The sequence below is a fragment of the Cetorhinus maximus genome, chromosome 6, assembly GCF_964194155.1.
Source record: "Cetorhinus maximus chromosome 6, sCetMax3.hap1.1, whole genome shotgun sequence".
Taxonomy (NCBI): Eukaryota; Metazoa; Chordata; class Chondrichthyes; order Lamniformes; family Cetorhinidae; genus Cetorhinus; species Cetorhinus maximus.
The window spans coordinates 82,565,322-82,584,777 of record NC_135884.1 but is presented as its reverse complement, the minus strand read 5'-3'; the positions used below and the strand labels follow the sequence as shown (position 1 = coordinate 82,584,777).

General features: G+C 47.9%; 1 protein-coding gene across 1 annotated transcript in view; it reads right to left on the bottom strand.

The window, feature by feature from the left end:
- Positions 1-19,456, bottom strand: part of pnp6 (purine nucleoside phosphorylase 6) — an 82,280-nt gene that overhangs the window by 16,618 nt on the left and 46,206 nt on the right. The window contains exons 3-5 of the mRNA XM_078542946.1: positions 17,117-17,220; positions 4,550-4,725; positions 766-956 (exon numbers count right to left, since the gene is read on the bottom strand). Coding sequence (XP_078399072.1) covers positions 766-956; positions 4,550-4,725; positions 17,117-17,220 — 471 coding nt within the window. The remainder of the gene's footprint in view (positions 1-765; positions 957-4,549; positions 4,726-17,116; positions 17,221-19,456) is intronic.

Here is a 19,456-nt window from a genome sequence, read left to right as displayed (position 1 = left end):
GCGGAATCATAGAATCTTACATCACAGAAGGAGCCATTCAGCCCATTGGGTATATGAAAAGAGATATCCTATTCGTCCCTCCCTTTCCTCACTGCTCCCTCCCCATAGTCCTGCAAATTTTCACTTTTCAAATATTTATCCAATTCTCTTTTGAAAATTATTATTAAATCTGCCTTTGCCATTGCTTTAGGCAGAGCATTCCCTTTGAGTTGTACCTAGTGTGCAGCAACAAGTGAGCTTGATGGGATGAATTACTTTATATTCATTCACTGTTTCCTCATGTCTTAAACAGTAGTGGCAATTCTCAGGCTGGTTCAACTCATGCCATAGATTAATTAACACAGCCTTAACTCCCTGTTCTGCAGTGCCTAAGGGAGCTGACACAATGGAGCTGGTTTTTACAGTGCCCCTCCCCTCCCACCCCGCCATATTTGAAAGTGGGGGATCATAAAATAAAACGGGTGGCCTTCCCACCATCTTCCCATCCACCCCTGACCTGTCTCCCATTTTATGGTGGTCAGGGAAGGCGTCAGGCAGCCCACCCGCCCTGAGGCCTACTGAGACCCTAATTCCACCTCCGCCACTATCTTACCTGCAGCAATAGATGGCGGAGACAAGACGGGCTGCCTCTCAGCTTTCACTACGCTGGCTACTGCCAGGCAAGAAGGGAATGGCATTTTAATTCCTTTGGCATTTGGAGCTGGGCATAATGCTGTTCACAGGGGGAGGGTTTTGCTTTTTGTAAAGTTAGTGTGTAGATCTCACCTACTGCATCTGCTCCCAGCATTTTCAGCATGCGACACTCTGCAACCGTTTCATATGAGGGCCCAGCCAGCATGCAGTACACCCCATCACGGACAAAGTCTTGGTAGCCCAGCTCCTGGGCACTGTCCAAAGCCATCTGATGAAAGGCCTTGTCATAGGCGTCCGACATACACAGGAACCGCACACCAAACCTGGCAACAGGTGGCAGAGGGTCAGTTCCAAACCAATGCGATATGCCCCCAAAATATACCTGGGGGATATCCCTCAAAATATACTGCAATACTAGCTAAAATATACACGATATCCCCCCAAAATACAGTGTGATATTCCCCAAAATATACCACATTATCCCCCCAAAATACACTGTGATATTCCCCAAAATATACCACAATATTCCCCCAAAATACACTGTGATATTTCCCAAAATATACCACAATATTCCCCCAAAATACACTGTGATATTCCCCAAAATATCCTAAAACATTCCCCCAAAATACACTGTGATATTCCCCAAAATATCCCACAATATTCCCCCAAAATACACTGTGATATTCCCCAAAATATCCCACAACATTCCCCCAAAATACACTGTGATATTCCCCAAAATATACCACAATATCCCGCAAAATACAGCGGAATATCCCTTGACTGCAGCACTTCAAGAAGGTAGCTCACCACCACCTTCTCAAGGGCAATAAATGCTGGACCAGCCAGCGACACCCACATCCTGTGAAGGAATAAAAAAAATGCCACGATATCCCCCAAAATACAGCAGGATATTCCCAAAAATTTATCAAAATATCCTCCCAAAATACACTGGGATATTCCCTAAATTACACTGAGATATTACCCCAAAGCACACTGCGATATCCTTCCCCTCCACAGGATAAATCAGGGCCCTGGGCCTAAGGCAGGGATGGGCGTAACACATATTAAACACCACCACAAAATCAGATGTGTGGATTAAATGTGAATTTTTAAAGGCTTTAGTGAGAAAAGCACTGCTCTCCCACTAACTTTATGAAAACAGCATCTCAGATTGAAATGAATTGAATGGCACGAAATGCTTGAATTTGCATAGTGGATTCAACGTATACTCACCACAGAAAGTTAAGTCAAATCATTTTAAGTCTGAGTGACCTTTTAATGATGTGTGTTAATTACCACCAGGCAACCTCTCTGGCACTGAAAATTAATTATTACAAGTATGGAGTCCATTTCCTTCAGGTTGTCAATGTCATTGGAGATTTAAAAAATGTAAAACTTTTCCTTTCTGCCTCCCTTCATCTAAACTTTCTGTCTCTGTTTTTCATATTCTGCACCTGATTTGACATTGAATTCACCTACTCTAAATTACACTAACTTTACAATCCTTCATTCTGATTGGTTAGCTGCTTGCCCTGCGCTCTCAGGGGTTGAATTTTCCCGGATCAGATGGGAACGGAGGCGGGAATGAGATAAAAATGGACACCAAGCCATGCGTCCTGATGTCCCACCTCCATCTATACCCTCTCTCATTTTCCCAAGGGCAGAGAAGGGAGCGGGCTCTCCAATGAAGGACCTTATTTATATCTTTATGGGCTCATTAAGAGCCCCATCTCCACTAAGAGTTTTTTAACCTTCAGCGAGGCAGTCCGATTCAACAGCTCTCAGGTTTTCAGACCATCTGCTCAGATGTGAGGACATGTTGTGGAGTTAGGAAAAGTTTTAAAAGGTCAGTAAAAATGGTTTTAAAAGCTTAAAGGGTAAAGTCTTTGCAGGTAAGATCCCACTACAGGTCAGGGGAGGAGCCAGAATTAAGAACTCTGCCAGTTCACCCTCCTGGCATTGCCTGGCATTGTGTGGGTGTCCAAACAAGGCTGTTTGAAGTCCACCTGAGCACCAGGAAGGCTACAGCTGGAAAAGGGCGCTGCACCCTCAGAAATCGAGACCATTGGGGATGAGGAGCAGCAACCTCCAGAGGAAGGGCAGACTCTGGGCATCAGAAGGCCAGAGGGGAGGAACAAGGAGTGTGAAGGAGAAGGAGACACTACCCTGAGGACAGGATCTACAGGCAGAGGTGAAGACACCTGTAGATGACTGTGGCCAGTGTCAAAGGAGATTGCAACTCTCTAGGCAGATGGCCACAGATGTCTTTACCCTCGTCAGTGCGGACCTCTGTAGCATCTCATAGGCAGCTGCACGCAAGTGCATCACCCAGGTGTTGGATGCCCTCTTCACTGAGTCTGGAAAAGCCTGAATGTACAAGAACAAGAGTAGCTAATGACAGACTATGTTTGATGCCCTGATATAGTAAATTATGGCCCATCAACTTGCTGAGTAAAAAAGAATCCTCATCCCCCCTCTCTGGTCCTTTTGCCAATTATTTTAAATTTATGCAATATTTACTTAAAGATACAATTTTAAAAATTGGAAACTAACAATATTATAAAGAATAGTCAGCACAGATTTCAAAAAGGAAAGTGGTTCTTGACCAAACTTATTGAATTCTGTGAAGAAGAAACAGAAAGGATAGACAAGGGTAATGTAGTAGATGTAATATATTTGGATTTTCAAAATATATTTGGATTGACAAGGTACCACATAGTAGACTCAGGACTAAGGTCAGGGGACAGGTAGTAGAGTGGAGTCAGGAGACAGGTAGTAGAATGTACAGCAAGCTGGCTACAGGACAGAAAACAAAGGGTACGGGTTAAAGGCAGTATCTCAGACTGATAGTGGGAAATGGTGTTCCATAGGGAATGGTGCTGGGACCACTGTTATTCTCAATTTACATAAACAATTTGGACTCAGAAATCAGATGTACAATTTAAAAATTTGTGGGCAGAATAAATTGGGAGCTGTAGTTAATACAGAGGAGAGTTACAACAAATTACAGGAAGACATGAATAAACTCACAGAAAGTGTGTGTAACTGGCAAAGAAAAATCAATATAGATGCATTTAAGGTGCTGCAGAGTTACAAGGGTTACCCTTGTCTGGCTATTATCACATTCTGCTTTCTATCCTTAATGTCACCATTAGCACCTCCTTTAGCCAGTACCACCACCATCAACACTCCTTCAATCTTTTGTTTATGACATCTTTGGCAATCTCTCCTTTGCCTCCACCTATCGCTGGCCTTCTATCCAGCCTCACCTGCTCCACCCTCCATTAACAGTATAAATTTCATCACATTTTTACTTCTCTTTAGCTCTGAAGAAGTCATAAAGACTCGAAACGTTAACTCTGTCTATCTCTCCACAGATGCTGTCAGATCTGTCAGACCTGCTGAGATTTTCCAACATTTTTTGTTGTTATCCCAAGTTCAGTCCTTGGACCAAGTCATCTTGGCTGATCTCAGTTGGAGTCATGATGAGTGAACCAGGGAGGAGGAAGCGGGGGGATGGGGTGGGGGAAGAGGAAGGGAAACCAGCAATGCTTCTGACTCTGATCTCCATTCAATCACCCGGCAGTGTGGATGTTGGCTGGGGATAGGATTGGGCTTTGCTACGATGCCTTGCATAGTTGAATTTCTTCCTGGACTAACATGCAAAGAACTTGGCAAGATACTGGGGGGTTGGCAGAAGTCGACAACACTGATAGCCAGTAACAATCAGCATTGGGGAGGGTGGTACCTTATATGGGCAAGTTGGGAATGAGATTGTGAATTTCTGGGTCTATATTAATGAATAAATTGAGGGTATATTAAAGAGAATTATGTTTAAAAAGTAGCAGAGTTCAAGAAGTTATTCTTACCCCTGATTGTGCACCCTGTGTGGAAGGGTTCATCCTTGCTAACTCACCTCTCCTCATTGCTGCCTCTCAGTGGGTTCAGCCCTGCGAAGCCCGGCAGGTTGATGTGATCGTTGATGAACATGATATCGCCGACTTTAAATTGTTCATTCAGGCCCCCGGCAGCATTGGTCACAATCAGAGATTCAACACCCATCAGGTGGAAAACCCGGATAGGAAAGGTTACCTGTGAATAAACAGTGAAGGTCACTACACTCCCAATATGGGAATCGGTAACAGCCCCGGTGACGGGGCCAGTTACAGCCCCGGTGACGGGGCCGGTTACAGCCCCGGTGACGGGGCCGGTTACAGCCCCGGTGACGGGGCCGGTTACAGCCCCGGTGACGGGGCCGGTTACAGCCCCAGTGACGGAATCGGTTACAGTCCCGGTGACGGAGTCGGTTACAGTCCCGGTGACGGGGCCGGTTACAGCCCCGGTGACGGGGCCGGTTACAGCCCCGGTAACGGGGCCGGTTACAACCCCGGTAATGGGGCCGGTTACAGCCCCGGTAACAGAATCGGTTACAGCCTCAGTGACGGGGCCAGTTACAGCCCCGGTGACGGGGCCGGTTACAGCCCCGGTGACGGAATCGGTTACAGTCCCGGTGATGGAGTCGGTTACAGTCCCGGTGACGGGGCCGGTTACAGCCCCGGTGACGGGGCCGGTTACAGCCTCGGTAACGGGGCCGGTTACAGCCCCGGTAATGGGGCCGGTTACAGCCCCGGTAACAGAATCGGTTACAGCCTCAGTGACGGGGCCAGTTACAGCCCCGGTGACGGGGCCGGTTACAGCCCCGGTGACGGAATCGGTTACAGTCCCGGTGACGGAGTCGGTTACAGTCCCAGTAATGGGGCCGGTTACAGCCCCGGTAACGGGGCCGGTTACAGCCCCGGTAACGGGGCCGGTTACAGCCCCGGTAACGGGGCCAGTTACAGCCCCGGCAACGGAATCGGTTACAGCCCCGGTAACGGGGCCGGTTACAGCCCCGGGAACGGAATCGGTTACAGCCCCGGTAACGGGGCCGGTTATAGCCCCGGTAACGGGGCCGGTTACAGCCCCGGTAACAGAATCGGTTACAGCCCCGGTAACGGGGCCAGCTACAGCCCCGGTAACGGAATCGGTTACAGCCCCGGTAACGGGGTCGGTTACAGCCCCGGTAACGGGGCCGGCTACAGCCCCGGTAACGGGGCCGGTTACAGCCTCGGTAACGGAATCGGTTACAGTCCCAATTGCGCTCAAGAGCAATCATTTAGCTATTATTAAATATTATATGTACCATAACTGACATCAATGACATCTATTGCCCCAAACCACAGCGCTCAAACATTTGAGATTAGCAACATCACTTAAGTATTTGGACACCAAAAATCATCCTAGAAATTATTTTCCATATTTCTGAGTTTCAACAGCTTCAAACACCATAAAGCTGAGCTACTTAGAAAAGGCAGGACCTGTTTGATGAGGTAGTTTTAATTTTTCTTTATAATCTATAACTCATGCAGCACAACCCGGCCCCCACTGTGCCCACCTACTCCCACTCCCACTCCCCACTCCGCGGCCGTGCCCACCCATTCCCACTCCCCCTCCCCCTCCCCCAGCTGTGCCCACCCACTCCCACTCCCCCTCCCCCGGCCGTGACCGCCCACTCCCCCTCCCCCTCCACAGCTGTGCCCGCCCACTCCCCCTCCCCCTCCGCAGCTGTGCCCGCCCACTCCCCCTCCCCCTCCCCCTCCCGCGGCCGTGCCCACCCACTCCCCCTCCCCCTCCCCCCTCCGCAGCCGTGCCCACCCACTCCCCCTCCCCCTCCCCCCTCCGCAGCCGTGCCCGCCCCCTCCCGCGGCCGTGCCCACCCACTCCCCCTCCCCCTCCCGCGGCTGTGCCCACCCACTCTCCCTCCCCCTCCCGCGGCCGTGCCCACCCACTCCCCCCTCCGCAGCTGTGCGCACCCACTCCCACTCTGCCCCCCGTAGCCATGCCCATCACCCTGTTCTGAGCGATTTTCACCCCCTCCCAAGCAATTTTCTTTCATAACACCACCCCCAACCCCCCCCGACCCCGCCAAACTCTCCCACCCCGGAGCAATTTTCTTCCGCCTCCCTCAAACTTTCAAAAGTGAAACTTTCCAGGTAGAGCGAGCCAACATAAGGCCGAATTAGGTCATATAACCAAAAACTCGGTCAAAGAGGCCGTGGGGAGTGGGGGAGAGGCTGGATGGAGGAGATTCTGGAGGGAGAAGGAGAGGCTGGAGGAAGGGGAGAGTTTGGAGGCTGCACGGAGAGGGGGGGAGAGTTTAGACCCTGAGACTGGAGGAGGAGGGGTGGTGGGGGGAAAGCTTAGACCTCGAGACCTGGGGTGGGAAGGGGAGAGTTTAGACCTTGAGACCTGGGAAGTGGGTGGGTGGAAAGTATAGGCCCTGAGACTAAAACGAACTAATAACTGATGGAAATCTGGTGATGCTCTCAAGCATGTACTATCTAGCAGAACAATTTTTTGGGCTAAGTGAAAACTGGATACATTCAGATATTACTTAAATAATGAATTTCCTTGTATTTTTCAATGCAGGTTGCTGAGTGTATTTGATAGCTTTGAGCACACTAAAAAATTTGATATCAAGCTCGTTCCAAATTAGAACTACTCATGTCAAATTATAATTGAGAGCATTGAGTATACTTTAAAGCAAAAATGATGTTAAGATTTTCAGATAGGGTGGTAACAGAATTTGTTACAGTGTCCATAACGGTGAAATCTATTACAGTCCCTGTAACGGTGGAATCTGCTACAGTCCCGGTAACGGAGGGATCTGTTACAGTCCCGGTAACGGAGGGATCTGTTACAGTCCCGGTAACGGAGAGATCTGTTACAGTCCCGGTAACGGGGGGATCTGTTACAGTCCCGGTAATGGGGGGATCTGTTACAGTCCCGGTAACGGAGGGGTCTGTTACAGTCCCGGTAACGGAGGGATCTGTTACAGTCCCGGTAACGGGGGGATCTGTTACAGTCCCGGTAACGGAGGAATCTGTTACAGTCCTGGTAACGGTGGAATCTGTTACAGTCCCGGTAACGGAGGAATCTGTTACAGACCCGGTAACTGAGGAATCTGCTACAGTCCCATTAACGGTGGAAACTGTTTATTTAGGGATAATTGCTATTTCACAAACACAACATGATTTCTAGGTAATCTAATTCAGGACTCGAAACTTTAAGTCAGAACTTTCACTGCAGCATTGTGGTCAGTTCAGGGGCCCACGCTTTAGGGAGGATTTCAAGAGACAGAGAAGATTTACTAGAATGGCGCCAGGGATGCAGGAATTCAGTTTCATGAAGCTGCTGGGGAAACTGGGGTTGTTCTCCCTACAGCAGGGAAGATTGAAGGGAGATTTATTGGGGGTGTTCAAAATGATAAGGAGTTTTGATGGAGTAAATAAGGAGAAACCTTTTCCACTGGTAGGGGGGTTAGTAACCAGAGGACACAGGTTGAAGGTGATTGGCAAAAGAACCAGATACAAGTTGAAGAAAATTCCTTTTACACAGCGAGATGTTATAATCTGGAATTCACTGACTGAAAGGATGGTGGAAACAAATCCAATAATATCTTTCTGGAGGAAATTGAATACATACTTGAAAAGAGAAAAAATGACAGGACTAATTGGAGAGGGCAGAGTGCTTGAGGGAATGTGTGACGACCATCTAGTTCATAGTGCATGTTAATGTTTTAGAGGTAATTTTTAGTTCTGGGAAGATTAAAGTTAACTGTAGAAAATGAGAAAATGGCTGCAACTAAAGCAGTTTGAAGACTATTACATTTAAAAGGTTGGGGCCATGTTGACTTGACTGGTTGACAACTAGAAAGGTAAGATCATAAAACTGCAGGTGGGCTCTATTTAGCTGGAGACATGGTGTCTACACTGCTTGCAAAGAAGTGCAGTCCAGAGAGATATTTTGTTTTGGGAGTTAGAGTTAAATTAGTTTAAAAGCATTCAGTGAACCCTGAAAGGCTATACTGTAATGGGGATGGGTGGAGCTTAAGAAAGTTCTCTGGTTTCAATTTATTTGTGTGTTTTTTAGGGAGGGAGTCGCATGCAGTTTGGACCCCATGTGGTTTGTAGTTCACAGAGAAGCTCTGGGAGCTATTTGGTGCAGTTAGTGTTCAGGAAAATTCCTAGGAAGCTGAGGTGGAGGCGGAAGGTCACTGCTCCCATGCTGGAGATGGTTGGGGCTCAGAAGAAGCCCTGGGAGCCATTTATAGCTCGTTGCAGCTGGGAAATTGTAGTTCAGAGAAACCCAAGGGCATTGCTGGCTTAGTGAAGCTAGCAGTCTGCGAAAGAGTTGGAACTGTGCTAGTAATTAGAGGCGGGAGTGCAGCTTTGAGAATCCCATGGAATGCAGTCTCAGAAGAGGAGATTGAACCATCAAGAGGTGAGCAGTCATTGAGGCAATCTGATTCTGAGTGGCTTTTATGGGAATTCAGAGGCTAGATCTTTGAAAGTAAAGAGTTGAAGTCCCTCCTGAGGAAGATAATGTTTTATCAAGATTTTGTGACTCATTGTGGTCACTTAAGTCTGGGTGGGTTCCTGAGAAATCCTTGGGATCTGCCTTGCTCACATCTGCCATTTAATGTTCAGTATGGTGTGCTCAACCACAGTTTTCCTGTTAATCCATATTTACCTCAGGTTAATTCTGGATGTTAGAGTATAAAGTAGATATTGTAGATTGTTTTACTTTGCTGACATTGTACAGTAAAGTTTATTTTGTTTGTTTAAAACCATAGGATCGTGTGGTTTTATTCTCCTAGTGGGTTACTGGGATTTCAAACTTTGTCTACTTTAAACAAGAAGAACTGGTCCCTAACCGGATTCTAACAAATAACAAGGATAACTCTTTCAGAGAGCCAGCAGAGGCACAATGGGCTGAATGGCCTCCTTCTGTGCTGTGAGGTTCTGTGAATCTATGAATGAGTCTGCAGTGTAAGAGTTCCTGATGTTACCACCTCTCTGAGGTTGAACATAACTCAGAACAAAGGTCTAATGTTATAAAAATAGTGTTATAAGAACTGAAGAACTGTTCTGAAGTAGAGTCATATTTGACTCTGTTATCTCTGTTTCTCTCTCCACAGGTGCTACCAGACCTGTGTGTTTCCAGTACCTTCTGTTACTATGTCAGATTTCCAGCAATCGCAGTATTTTGCTTTTATTTAAGGGTCTGGTGTTGCTAGGGGGTTACAAAATGGAAGACTAATGTTTGAATGGGCCATGGCAGGGATTGACAGAGAGGATGATCTGTAACACATCCACTTTACTGCAGAAATATCCCTGGAGACAGTTTCTATCTGGGAGGTTTCTTAATCCTAGGGGCTGCTGTAGGCACCATATTCCTGCAACAGCCACTGTTTTCCCCTCCCATACCCTCCGCTATGCCTCCCTTACGTCACCCACACCCCAATCCACTCCTTACCCTCTCACTGCCACCAAGTGCAGCTGAGCTGCTAAAACTACCAAGAGCCTATCCGAGGTACTTGAATGGACCTAGACTCAGACATTTGTCCAGTATCAGCACTGGTAATCTGGGTGGGTGGGAGGTCTGTCCATGCAATCTTGCCAGTAGGGAACACTGGGCACTTGAATTCCTTCCAGCTATCTGTCCTGAGCCTGCCTCTCACCAGCTTGTAGCTAGGATATGGATTTTAAAGAGGCTGCTGCCAGAGGGAAGGCATGTCCAGAGAGCCTGGCCTGTGGCCCGTGGTTGGCAAGTATGAAGTGAGGCAGCAACTCTGAAAGAGCTGAAGTTCACCATAAAAGTGGAAGCTGTATGATGACAGAAAAATGGACCAATTGTTCATCATGGAGACATATGAACATCACAGCTTCCTTTACTGTCCTAGTTATGCTACAAGCCTGACATGCCGCATGCCTAAAGTACAATTTATTGTTGCTGAATTTCTGTCAGTAATGAGGCCATCTGTTGTTCTTGCACCATATACCTAGTGGATATGGAAGCTGTGAGTGTAACTAATGACTCTATTAATGTAACACTTCATTGTAATGTGGGCCATTGCAGATACTGGAGGCAGGTGAAGGTTTACACTCTCAACTAGGACAAGCAATGGGACCATTGTGGCACTGGACAGAATCCTGTCCAGCTCTGTGGAGGGCCTGAGGGGAATGTCCCTCCTAGTCCAGGCCAAGTCTGATGGTCTCACTGTGGAGTCGCAGAGAGGCCACAGGTGAGGCCATGATACAGAGAGCGTGAAGGCCCCGCTCTGGAGTGGGCCGATTCCTGTCCCTGGGGGTCACGGGGCTGGGTGGGGGCTGTTTGCCGAGATATTCTGCTGATGAGGTGGGGGTTTGTTGAGAGGTTTTATTGCTGAGGTGGGGGTTTATTGAGGGTGTTTTGTATTGACGTGAGGGTTTATTGAAGGGGCTTTGTGTTGAGGTGGGGGTTTATTAAGGGGGTTTTGTGTTGACATGGGGGTTTATTGATTGGGTTTATTGCTGAGGTGCAGGTTTATTCAAGGGGTTTTGTATCAAGGTGGGGTTTATTGAGAAGGTTTATTGCTGAGATGGGGGTTAATTGAGGGGGTTTACTGCTGAGGAGGGGGTTTATTGAGGAGGTTTTATGTTGAGGTGGGGGTTTATTGAGGGGGTTTTGTGTTGAGGTGGGGGTTTATTGAAGGGGTTTTTTGTTGAGGTGGGGGTTTATTGAGGAGGTTCTGTGTTGAGGTGGGGTTTATTGAGGGGTTTTATTGCTGATGTGGGGGTTAATTGAGGGGTTTTTGTGTTGAGGTGGGGTTTAAAGAGGAGATTTTATGTTGAGATGGGGTATATTGAGGGGGTTTATTGCTGCTGTTGGGTTTATTGACCAGGTTTTGTATCAGGGTGGGGGTTTATTGAGGAGGTTTCCTGCTAAGGTGGGGGTTTATTGAGGGAGTTTTGAGTTGAGGTGAGGGTTTATTGAGGGGGTTTAGTATCGAGGTGGAGGTTTATTGAGGGGGTTTAGTATCGAGGTGGGGTTTATTGACGGGGTTTTGTATCTAGGTGGGGGTTTATTGAGGGGGTTTTGTATCTAGGTGGGGTTTATTGAGGGGGTTTTGTATCTAGGTGGGGGTTTATTGAGGGGGTTTTGTATCTAGGTGGGGGTTTATTGAGGGGGTTTAGTATCAAGGCGGGGGTTTACTGAGGGGGTTTACTGCTCAATTCAGGGGATTTTCGGATGTGAACAAGTATTTCAGAAGCCAGGAGCTCCCCACCTGAAAACCCAGTCAGCTAGCAGCTAGAGGGCAGCACTTGGACTGTTTTGGAGGGCGGGGGAGGTCATTGATGGGTTCCACAACCATGTAGGTGGTTCAGCAAAGTGACTTTCCATATCCGAAGGGCGCTGGCTTATTTACAAAGGAACTGACGGCTGGAAACCCTGGGTAAATAAGCCCTCTACCTCGAGCAAAAGACGGAGGACACTCTGACATGACACCTACTGCTTAGCGGGACCTGCGGCCATCTCAGCTGGCTGAGCCACTGTGGAGAAAGAGTTAGCCCAAAGAGTGGGATTAGTCTGTGCTGGCTGAGCTTCACTCAAACAGACCTAGTGCAGGTGGGGAGAAAAGAAAAAGTCCTTTAGCCATTGGGGTGAGGCAAAAACCAGCAGCTACAAGATGGCACTGCAGGCAGCAGCTGCAACCCTGCGTGTAGGCTCCAGCTGCAACCCTGCGTGCAGGCTGCAGGTGCAACCCTGCATGCCAGATCCAACTGCAACCCTGCGTGCCAGATCCAGCTGCAACCCTGCTTGCCAGATCCAGCTGCAACCCTGCGTGCCAGATCCAGCTGCAACCCTGCGTGTAAGCTGCAGGTGCAACCCTGCATGTAGGCTGCTCTGTAGTATGGGTCATTTGACTGGAGAGCTGAGACACCATCAACATCTGGCAGCACCCTGAGCGACTCCTCTAGGGAGACTTATACTTCTCTAGGGACAGCACTGCTTGCTTCAGATGGAGATGGGCCTTCGATAGGCGTTTGTCTCAACTCACCTTCTTGGCTTACCACAGCCAATGGGCATCTCGTCCAGAGGTGTGAAAGAGAGAAGTTACAAAACCAAAAACAAAACAAAAGGACAAAATGTGTTGAAACTTGCGTGCCGGAATGTCTGTACAATTTTGAATTCAGATGACCACAGACAGACACCCTGAAAGATGTTCCACACTCATAGCCAGAGAGCTGGACACTGACATCGCAGCACTCACTGAGGTTCATTTCGTGGAACACGGAACAGGTTTTACCTTTTTCTGATCAGCAAAGTATAAAGGTGAACAAAATCTTTCAGTTGTTGGACTGATCGCGAAGAACTCTATTCCCAGCAGGCTTCAGAACCTCCCCATTGGTTTTTCAGATAAACTCATGTCCTTACATCTACCAATGCAGGACAACTAGTTTGCCACCATTATCAACATATCTCTTCTTATCCTATAAGCCAATATAATAACCAAAAAAGGCTTCTATGTGGTGACCTGCACACCCTTTACTGAAGGCTGACTCCAAGGATAAGCTCATCAAACAAGGCCACAAACAAGCAAACTACAAGAGCCCTTCTACCAGAAGGAAAAGCAGTTTTCCAAGCAAGTGTGAGAACAGATTCCGCAGTGATCTGACTCCGAGCGGCAATATTAACCTGGCACAGCTGCACAAACAGTTAAAATCCGTTATACAAGAAACAACTGCAGAAGTGGTTGGCTTCTCAGCCACAAGAAACCAAGACTAGTTTGATGGAAATCCAAGAGATTTTCCAAAAGAAGCACTCCTGCCACAATAGATTACTTACACATCCTGATGACCAGGCGACAGAAATAGGGAAGCCTCCAGCTTCTGCAAACCAACCTCTGACTCATCCAAAACAACGCTGGACAGTGCTCGCTGAGGAGACACAAATGGATGCAGATATGGGAGATATGCGATCCTCCTACAAAGCTTCAGATCTGTACATGGACCTTCCTACCAGGTACAGGCACCATCGGATCAGCATCCGATAGGTTGAGGGAGGCAGTGGCATAGTAGTCTGTCCATTGTCACTGGACTAGTATTCCAGAGACCCGGGGTAATGCTCTGGGGACCTGGGTTTGAATCCCACCACGGTAGATGGTGAAATTTGAATCCATAAACTTAAAAGTCTGATGACCATTGCTGATTGTTGTAAAAACCCATCTGGTTCACTAAAGTCCTTTAGGGAAGGAAATCTGCTGTCCTTACCTGGTCTGGCCTACATGTGACTCCAGCATGACAGCAATGTGGTTGATACTTAAAATGCCCTCTGAACAAGGGCAATTTGGGATGGACAATAAATACTGGCCTACAGCGATGCCCACATCCCATGAATGAATAAAAAAAAATCACCATCATTGGATGGCACAACCCTGTTCCTAATAAAGAGTCTATCTTGCACTGATGATCAAAACACCTTGAGGGTCTGTTTAGTGACCTGCAGTTGGTGCAGGTCCATCCATCACAAAGATCTCTGTAAGGGAAGCGATGTCTGAGTTGGATGACCCACCTGCCCACAAAGAGATCAAGACTCTTTCAGCACAATTCAAATCACACCAAGCCCCTGGAATATGTTGGGATTCCAGGCGAGGTCTTAAAGGGGGAGATGTGATCCTTGATGGGCTTACAGATCTGCTTACAGCATGCTGGGGGAAAGGGACAATGCCTCAGGACCTTTGCAGTGATAGTCTCCCTCTACAAAAGCAAAGGAGAGAAGTCTGACCACAGTGGTATCACCTCACTCTCCAGGCAGGTAAATTCTTGGCCAGAGTGCATCCAAATATATTTGTTCCGGCAATAGCTGAAGAAACCCTCCTTGAAAGTCAGTGAAGATTCAGATGAAATAAGGGAGCGACAGACATGAATTTTTTTTTTTGACCCAGGACAAGTGTAGAGGACAACACCCAGCCTGTATGCTGCTTTTGTAGATCTCACCAACATGTTCAATACAGTCAGCTCGGACTGACTTTGGAAGTTACTTTCTCGATTGGGGAGCCCTCCAAGGTTCCTCACCATTCTCCGGCAACGGCACAAAGACCAGAGAGGTCAGGCAGAACGGAGCCTCTCAGACAATTTCCCTATCTCCAATGGTGTTAAGCAAGGGTGTGTTTTGACACTGACCCTTTTCTCTATTTTTTTCAGTCTGATGTTTCAAGAGGCAAAGGCAGGATTAGCAGAGGGTGTATCCATCCACTTCCAAACTATTGGCAGTCTCTTCAACCTGTGATGACCTACTGGTACATAGCAAAACCACAGAGCAGCTTATCATGGAGCTTCTGTTTGCTGATGATTGCATCCTTCTGGCACACATGGAGGAGACAATACAGTTCATTGTTCCTCTAAGGCAGTGAATGCTTCTGGTCTTATTATTAGCCTGAGGGAAAGTGCTGTACCAACCACGATCATAAGGAAATTACAATCCACTACAGATCAACTTTGATGGCAGCAACCTCAATGCAGTACAATAGTTTATCGAGGTAGAGTTATCTCAAATGATGCCACTGTTGACAAGGGCAAAATCGACTGTCCAAGGCCAATATCTCCTTTGGCCACCCCTCAAAGTGTGTTGACCAAAACTCAAGTATGCAGAGCGATCGTCTTCACCACCCTCTTGTATAGGTCCAAGTCATCAGTTCTAAACAGAAAACAAATGTGACTGCTAGAGAGCTTCCATCATTGCTCTCTTCAATCCATCGTGAAGGTCAGATGACATCACAAACAATGAAGTCCTCAACAGAGCCAACTGATCAGCATTGAATAAATTCTCTTACAGTGCCAATTGTGCTGGGCAGGACATGCCTCAGTTATGGAGGATTCTGCTAAAGCACTGCTTTATCACAGAATCCCAGAACCTTTACAGCACAGGAGGCCATACGGCCCATCGAGTCCACACACCTTCTCTGAAAGAGCATTCTAAGTAGGCCCACTCCCCTGCCTTATCCTCGTAACCTTGCACATTCTTTCTTTTCAGAGAGCAATCCCATTCCCTTTTGAATACCTCGATCGAACCTGCCTCCACCACCCTCTCAGGAAGTTCATTCCAGATGTCAATCACCCTCTGGGTGATAAAATATTTCCTCATCTCACTTTTACTCCTTTTGTCAATTATTTTGAATCTGTGCCCTCTACTTCTTGATGCTGTCTTGAGTGGGAACAGTTTCTCACTATTTACCCTATCCATACCCCTCAGGATCTTGAATACCTCTAACAAGTCTCCTATCGACCTTCTTTTCTCCAAGGAAAACAGTCCCAACCTCTCCAATCTATCCTCATAGCTACAGTTCTTTATCCCGGGAATCATTCTTATGGATCTCCTCTGCACTCTCTCCAATGCCTTCACATCCTTCCTCAAGTATGGTGCCCAGAACTGGACACAGTGACCCAGATGAGGTCTAACTAGTGTCTTATACAAGTAGAACATGACCTCTTTAGTCATGTACTCAATGCCCCTATTAATAAAGCCTAAGATACTATATGCTTTATTAACTGCTCTCTCAATATGCCCCGCCATCTTCAATGACTTATGTACATATACACTGAGGTCCCTCTGTTCCTGCGCCTCCTTTAGAGTTTCTCCCCTTATTTTATACTGTCTCTCCATATTCTTCCCGCCAAAATGAATCACCTCACACTTCTCTGCATTGAACTTCATCTGCCACTTGTCTGTCCAATCCACCAACATGTCTATGTCCTTTTGAAGTTCAAGACTATCCTCATCACAATTGATAACCTTTTCAATCTTCAAATCATCTGTAAATTTTGAAATCATGCCCTGAACGCCACAGTCTAGGTTATTAATAAATATTAGAAAGAGCAAGGGTCCCAACACTGACCCCTGGGGAACTCCACTACAAACCTTCCTCCAATCTGAAAAACAACCATTTATCACGACTCTCTGTTTCCTGTCACTCAGGCAATTTCTTATCCAAGTGCCTATTTTCCCTTTTATTCCATGAGCTAGAATTTTGCTCACAAGTCTGTTGTGTGGCACTGTATCAAATGCCTTTTGAAAATCCATATATACCACATCAACAGCATTTCCCTTATCAACCTTCTCTGTTACCTCCTCAAAAAAGGCCTCCTCTGGGATGAACTATGGTGAACTATGCACCGGTAAGTGAGACCAAGGTGCACCCTGCAAACACTTCAAAGACCAGCTGAAAAGACAGCTCACCCTGGCTGACATTGACCAACAGGTGTGGGAGCAGGAGGCAGGTAACAGAGACAGCTGGCACACGGTAACCCCAGGAAAGCAGCCTACAAGTTTGAAGCAAACAGACACAAGCCTGCTGAAGAAATGTGCAGACAATGGGAAGAGTCTGCTTATCCAGAGCCCTTCCAAACTAGGAGTTCCGGTGCCCCAACTGCTCTAGAGGCTGCTGATTAAGAATTAGCCTCTTCAGTCACCAATGATCATGCCAACAACCACAGAGACAAAAAGTTCCCACCTGTGATGTGTTTCCGATCTCTCCCTGCCCACCTGCTCCCCAAGCGCCTCCCCACGCCCCCTCCAGCCAGTCTCTCCCTCAGTAGTATGAAGTAATACACATACATACCTCATTAACTGGGTAACCCTCGTAGAAATGGAAACGGCCTTGCATACAGATGCACTGCTTCCCACTGAGCTCTCCAAAGACCAGCTTTCCTGCATGACCTGGAACTGAAAGGATTTAGCGAGTAAGGCGCAATGGGGAAAGGTCGCTGTCTAAGACCTTTCTGCCACAGTGCACCGAGGGACTGGGAACTGTTGAGAGCCCCTCGGGCTGTACAGCTCACAATGAATGTCTGCATTGAATGCTAATTGTATTAAAATTGTATTGAAGCACCTCAGAGTGCAACATGATGTATGTTGATAATTCCAATACCATTGTCTGCATTGACCATATTGAAATGATTGTAATATTCATTGATTGTATTGATGCACCTTGTGATCCATGTGTAAAAGTTGAATCTGATTGTACTTTTGTGATGGGGATTTTGAAATGGTTTGGAATGTTCTTCCAGATATATTATGAATAAAGTATATTTTTCAAAAAAAAAGATTTAGCGAGTAAGCATTGGATAGCACCCAAGTCAAACACATCTCCTTCAAATCGCAGTCGGCACTCTAACTAGACGGTGGTCTTAACCAGCATCAGGTGAGAGTTGAGCAAGGCTGCAGGTTATGGACAGTTCTTTGCACAGGTCACCCAAAGAGAAGAAGACATTTCAACCACTTTTTGCTCTTCATTTTTTTTCTCTCTTTCTTCCTCTTCTGATTCTTTCTGGGGTAAGTTCAAAGACAATTCCTCATCCCCCACGACCATCCAGCCATCAGAGCAATCAGTGAACAATGGAAGGACAGGACTGGTGTTTCTACAGGTCCTGCTGCCATCTCCGGACTTACCAAAGCCTGTTACAGGGATATGTGAACTGCAGTCACTGCTGTAATGTAGCAAACACAACTGCCAATTTGTGAACAGCAAGATCCCACAAACAGCAACGAGTTAACCGACCCCCAGATAATCTTTTTTAATGACGTTAGGTGAGGGATAGATATTGGCCAGGACATCAGGTGAACTCTCCTGTTCTTCATTGAGCAGTGACATGGGACCTTTTCTGTTCAACTAGGTTTCAGGTGGGGCCTTGGTTTAATGCCTCATCCAAAGGACAGCACTTCCAGCAAGAGCAGCAACATGGGGAGTGTCAGTCTGGTATCTGTGCTCCAGTCCACGGAGCAGGTCTTTAACCTTCAGACTCAGAGGAACCAACCGAGTGAGTAACCCAGGCTGATTCATCGTACACCAAACACTAGGCCTTGTTGTACATGGGGTGGGGCAGGGGGGATTACTGTACAGAGTAGGCTTTGCTGTAGACAAGGAGCTGTGCTATACATAGGGGGGTGTGCTGTACACAGGAGGGGGGGATGTGCTGTACGCAGGAGGGGGAATGTGCTGTACACAGGAGGGGGAGTGTGCTGTACACAGGAGGGGGAATGTGCTGTACACAGGAGGGGGAATGTGCTGTACACAGGAGGGGGGGGTGTGCTGTACACAGGAGGGGGAATGTGCTGTACACAGGAGGGGGTGTGTGCTGTACACAGGAGGGGGGGTGTGCTGTACACAGGAGGGGGGTGTGCTGTACACAGGAGGGGGGGTGTGCTGTACACAGGAGGTGGGGTGTGCTGTACACAGGAGGGGGGGTGTGCTGTACACAGGAGGGGGAATGTGCTGTACACAGGAGGGGGAATGTGCTGTACACAGGAGGGGGGGTGTGCTGTACACAGGAGGGGGAATGTGCTGTACACAGAAGGCGGGGTGTGCTGTACACAGGAGGGGGGGTGTGCTGTACACAGGAGGGGGGTGTGCTGTACACAGGAGGGGGGGTGTGCTGTACACAGGAGGTGGGGTGTGCTGTACACAGGAGGGGGGGTGTGCTGTACACAGGAGGGGGTGCTGTGCTGTACACATGAGTGGGGGCTGTGCTGTACACAGGAGGGGGGGTGTGCTGTACACAGGAGGGGGGATGCGCTGTACACAGGAGGGGGAATGTGCTGTACACAGGAGGGGGAATGTGCTGTACACAGGAGGGGAGATGTGCTGTACACAGGAGGGGGGGTGTGCTGTACACAGGAGGGGAGATGTGCTGTACACAGGAGGGGGGTGTGCTGTACACAGGAGGGGGTGCTGTGCTGTACACAGGAGGGGGGGCTGTGCTGTACACAGGAGGGGGAATGTGCTGTACACAGGAGGCGGGGTGTGCTGTACACAGGAGGGGGGGTGTGCTGTACACAGGAGGGGGGTGTGCTGTACACAGGAGGGGGGATGTGCTGTACACAGGAGGCGGGGTGTGCTGTACACAGGAGGGGGGGTGTGCTGTACACAGGAGGGGGGTGTGCTGTACACAGGAGGGGGGGG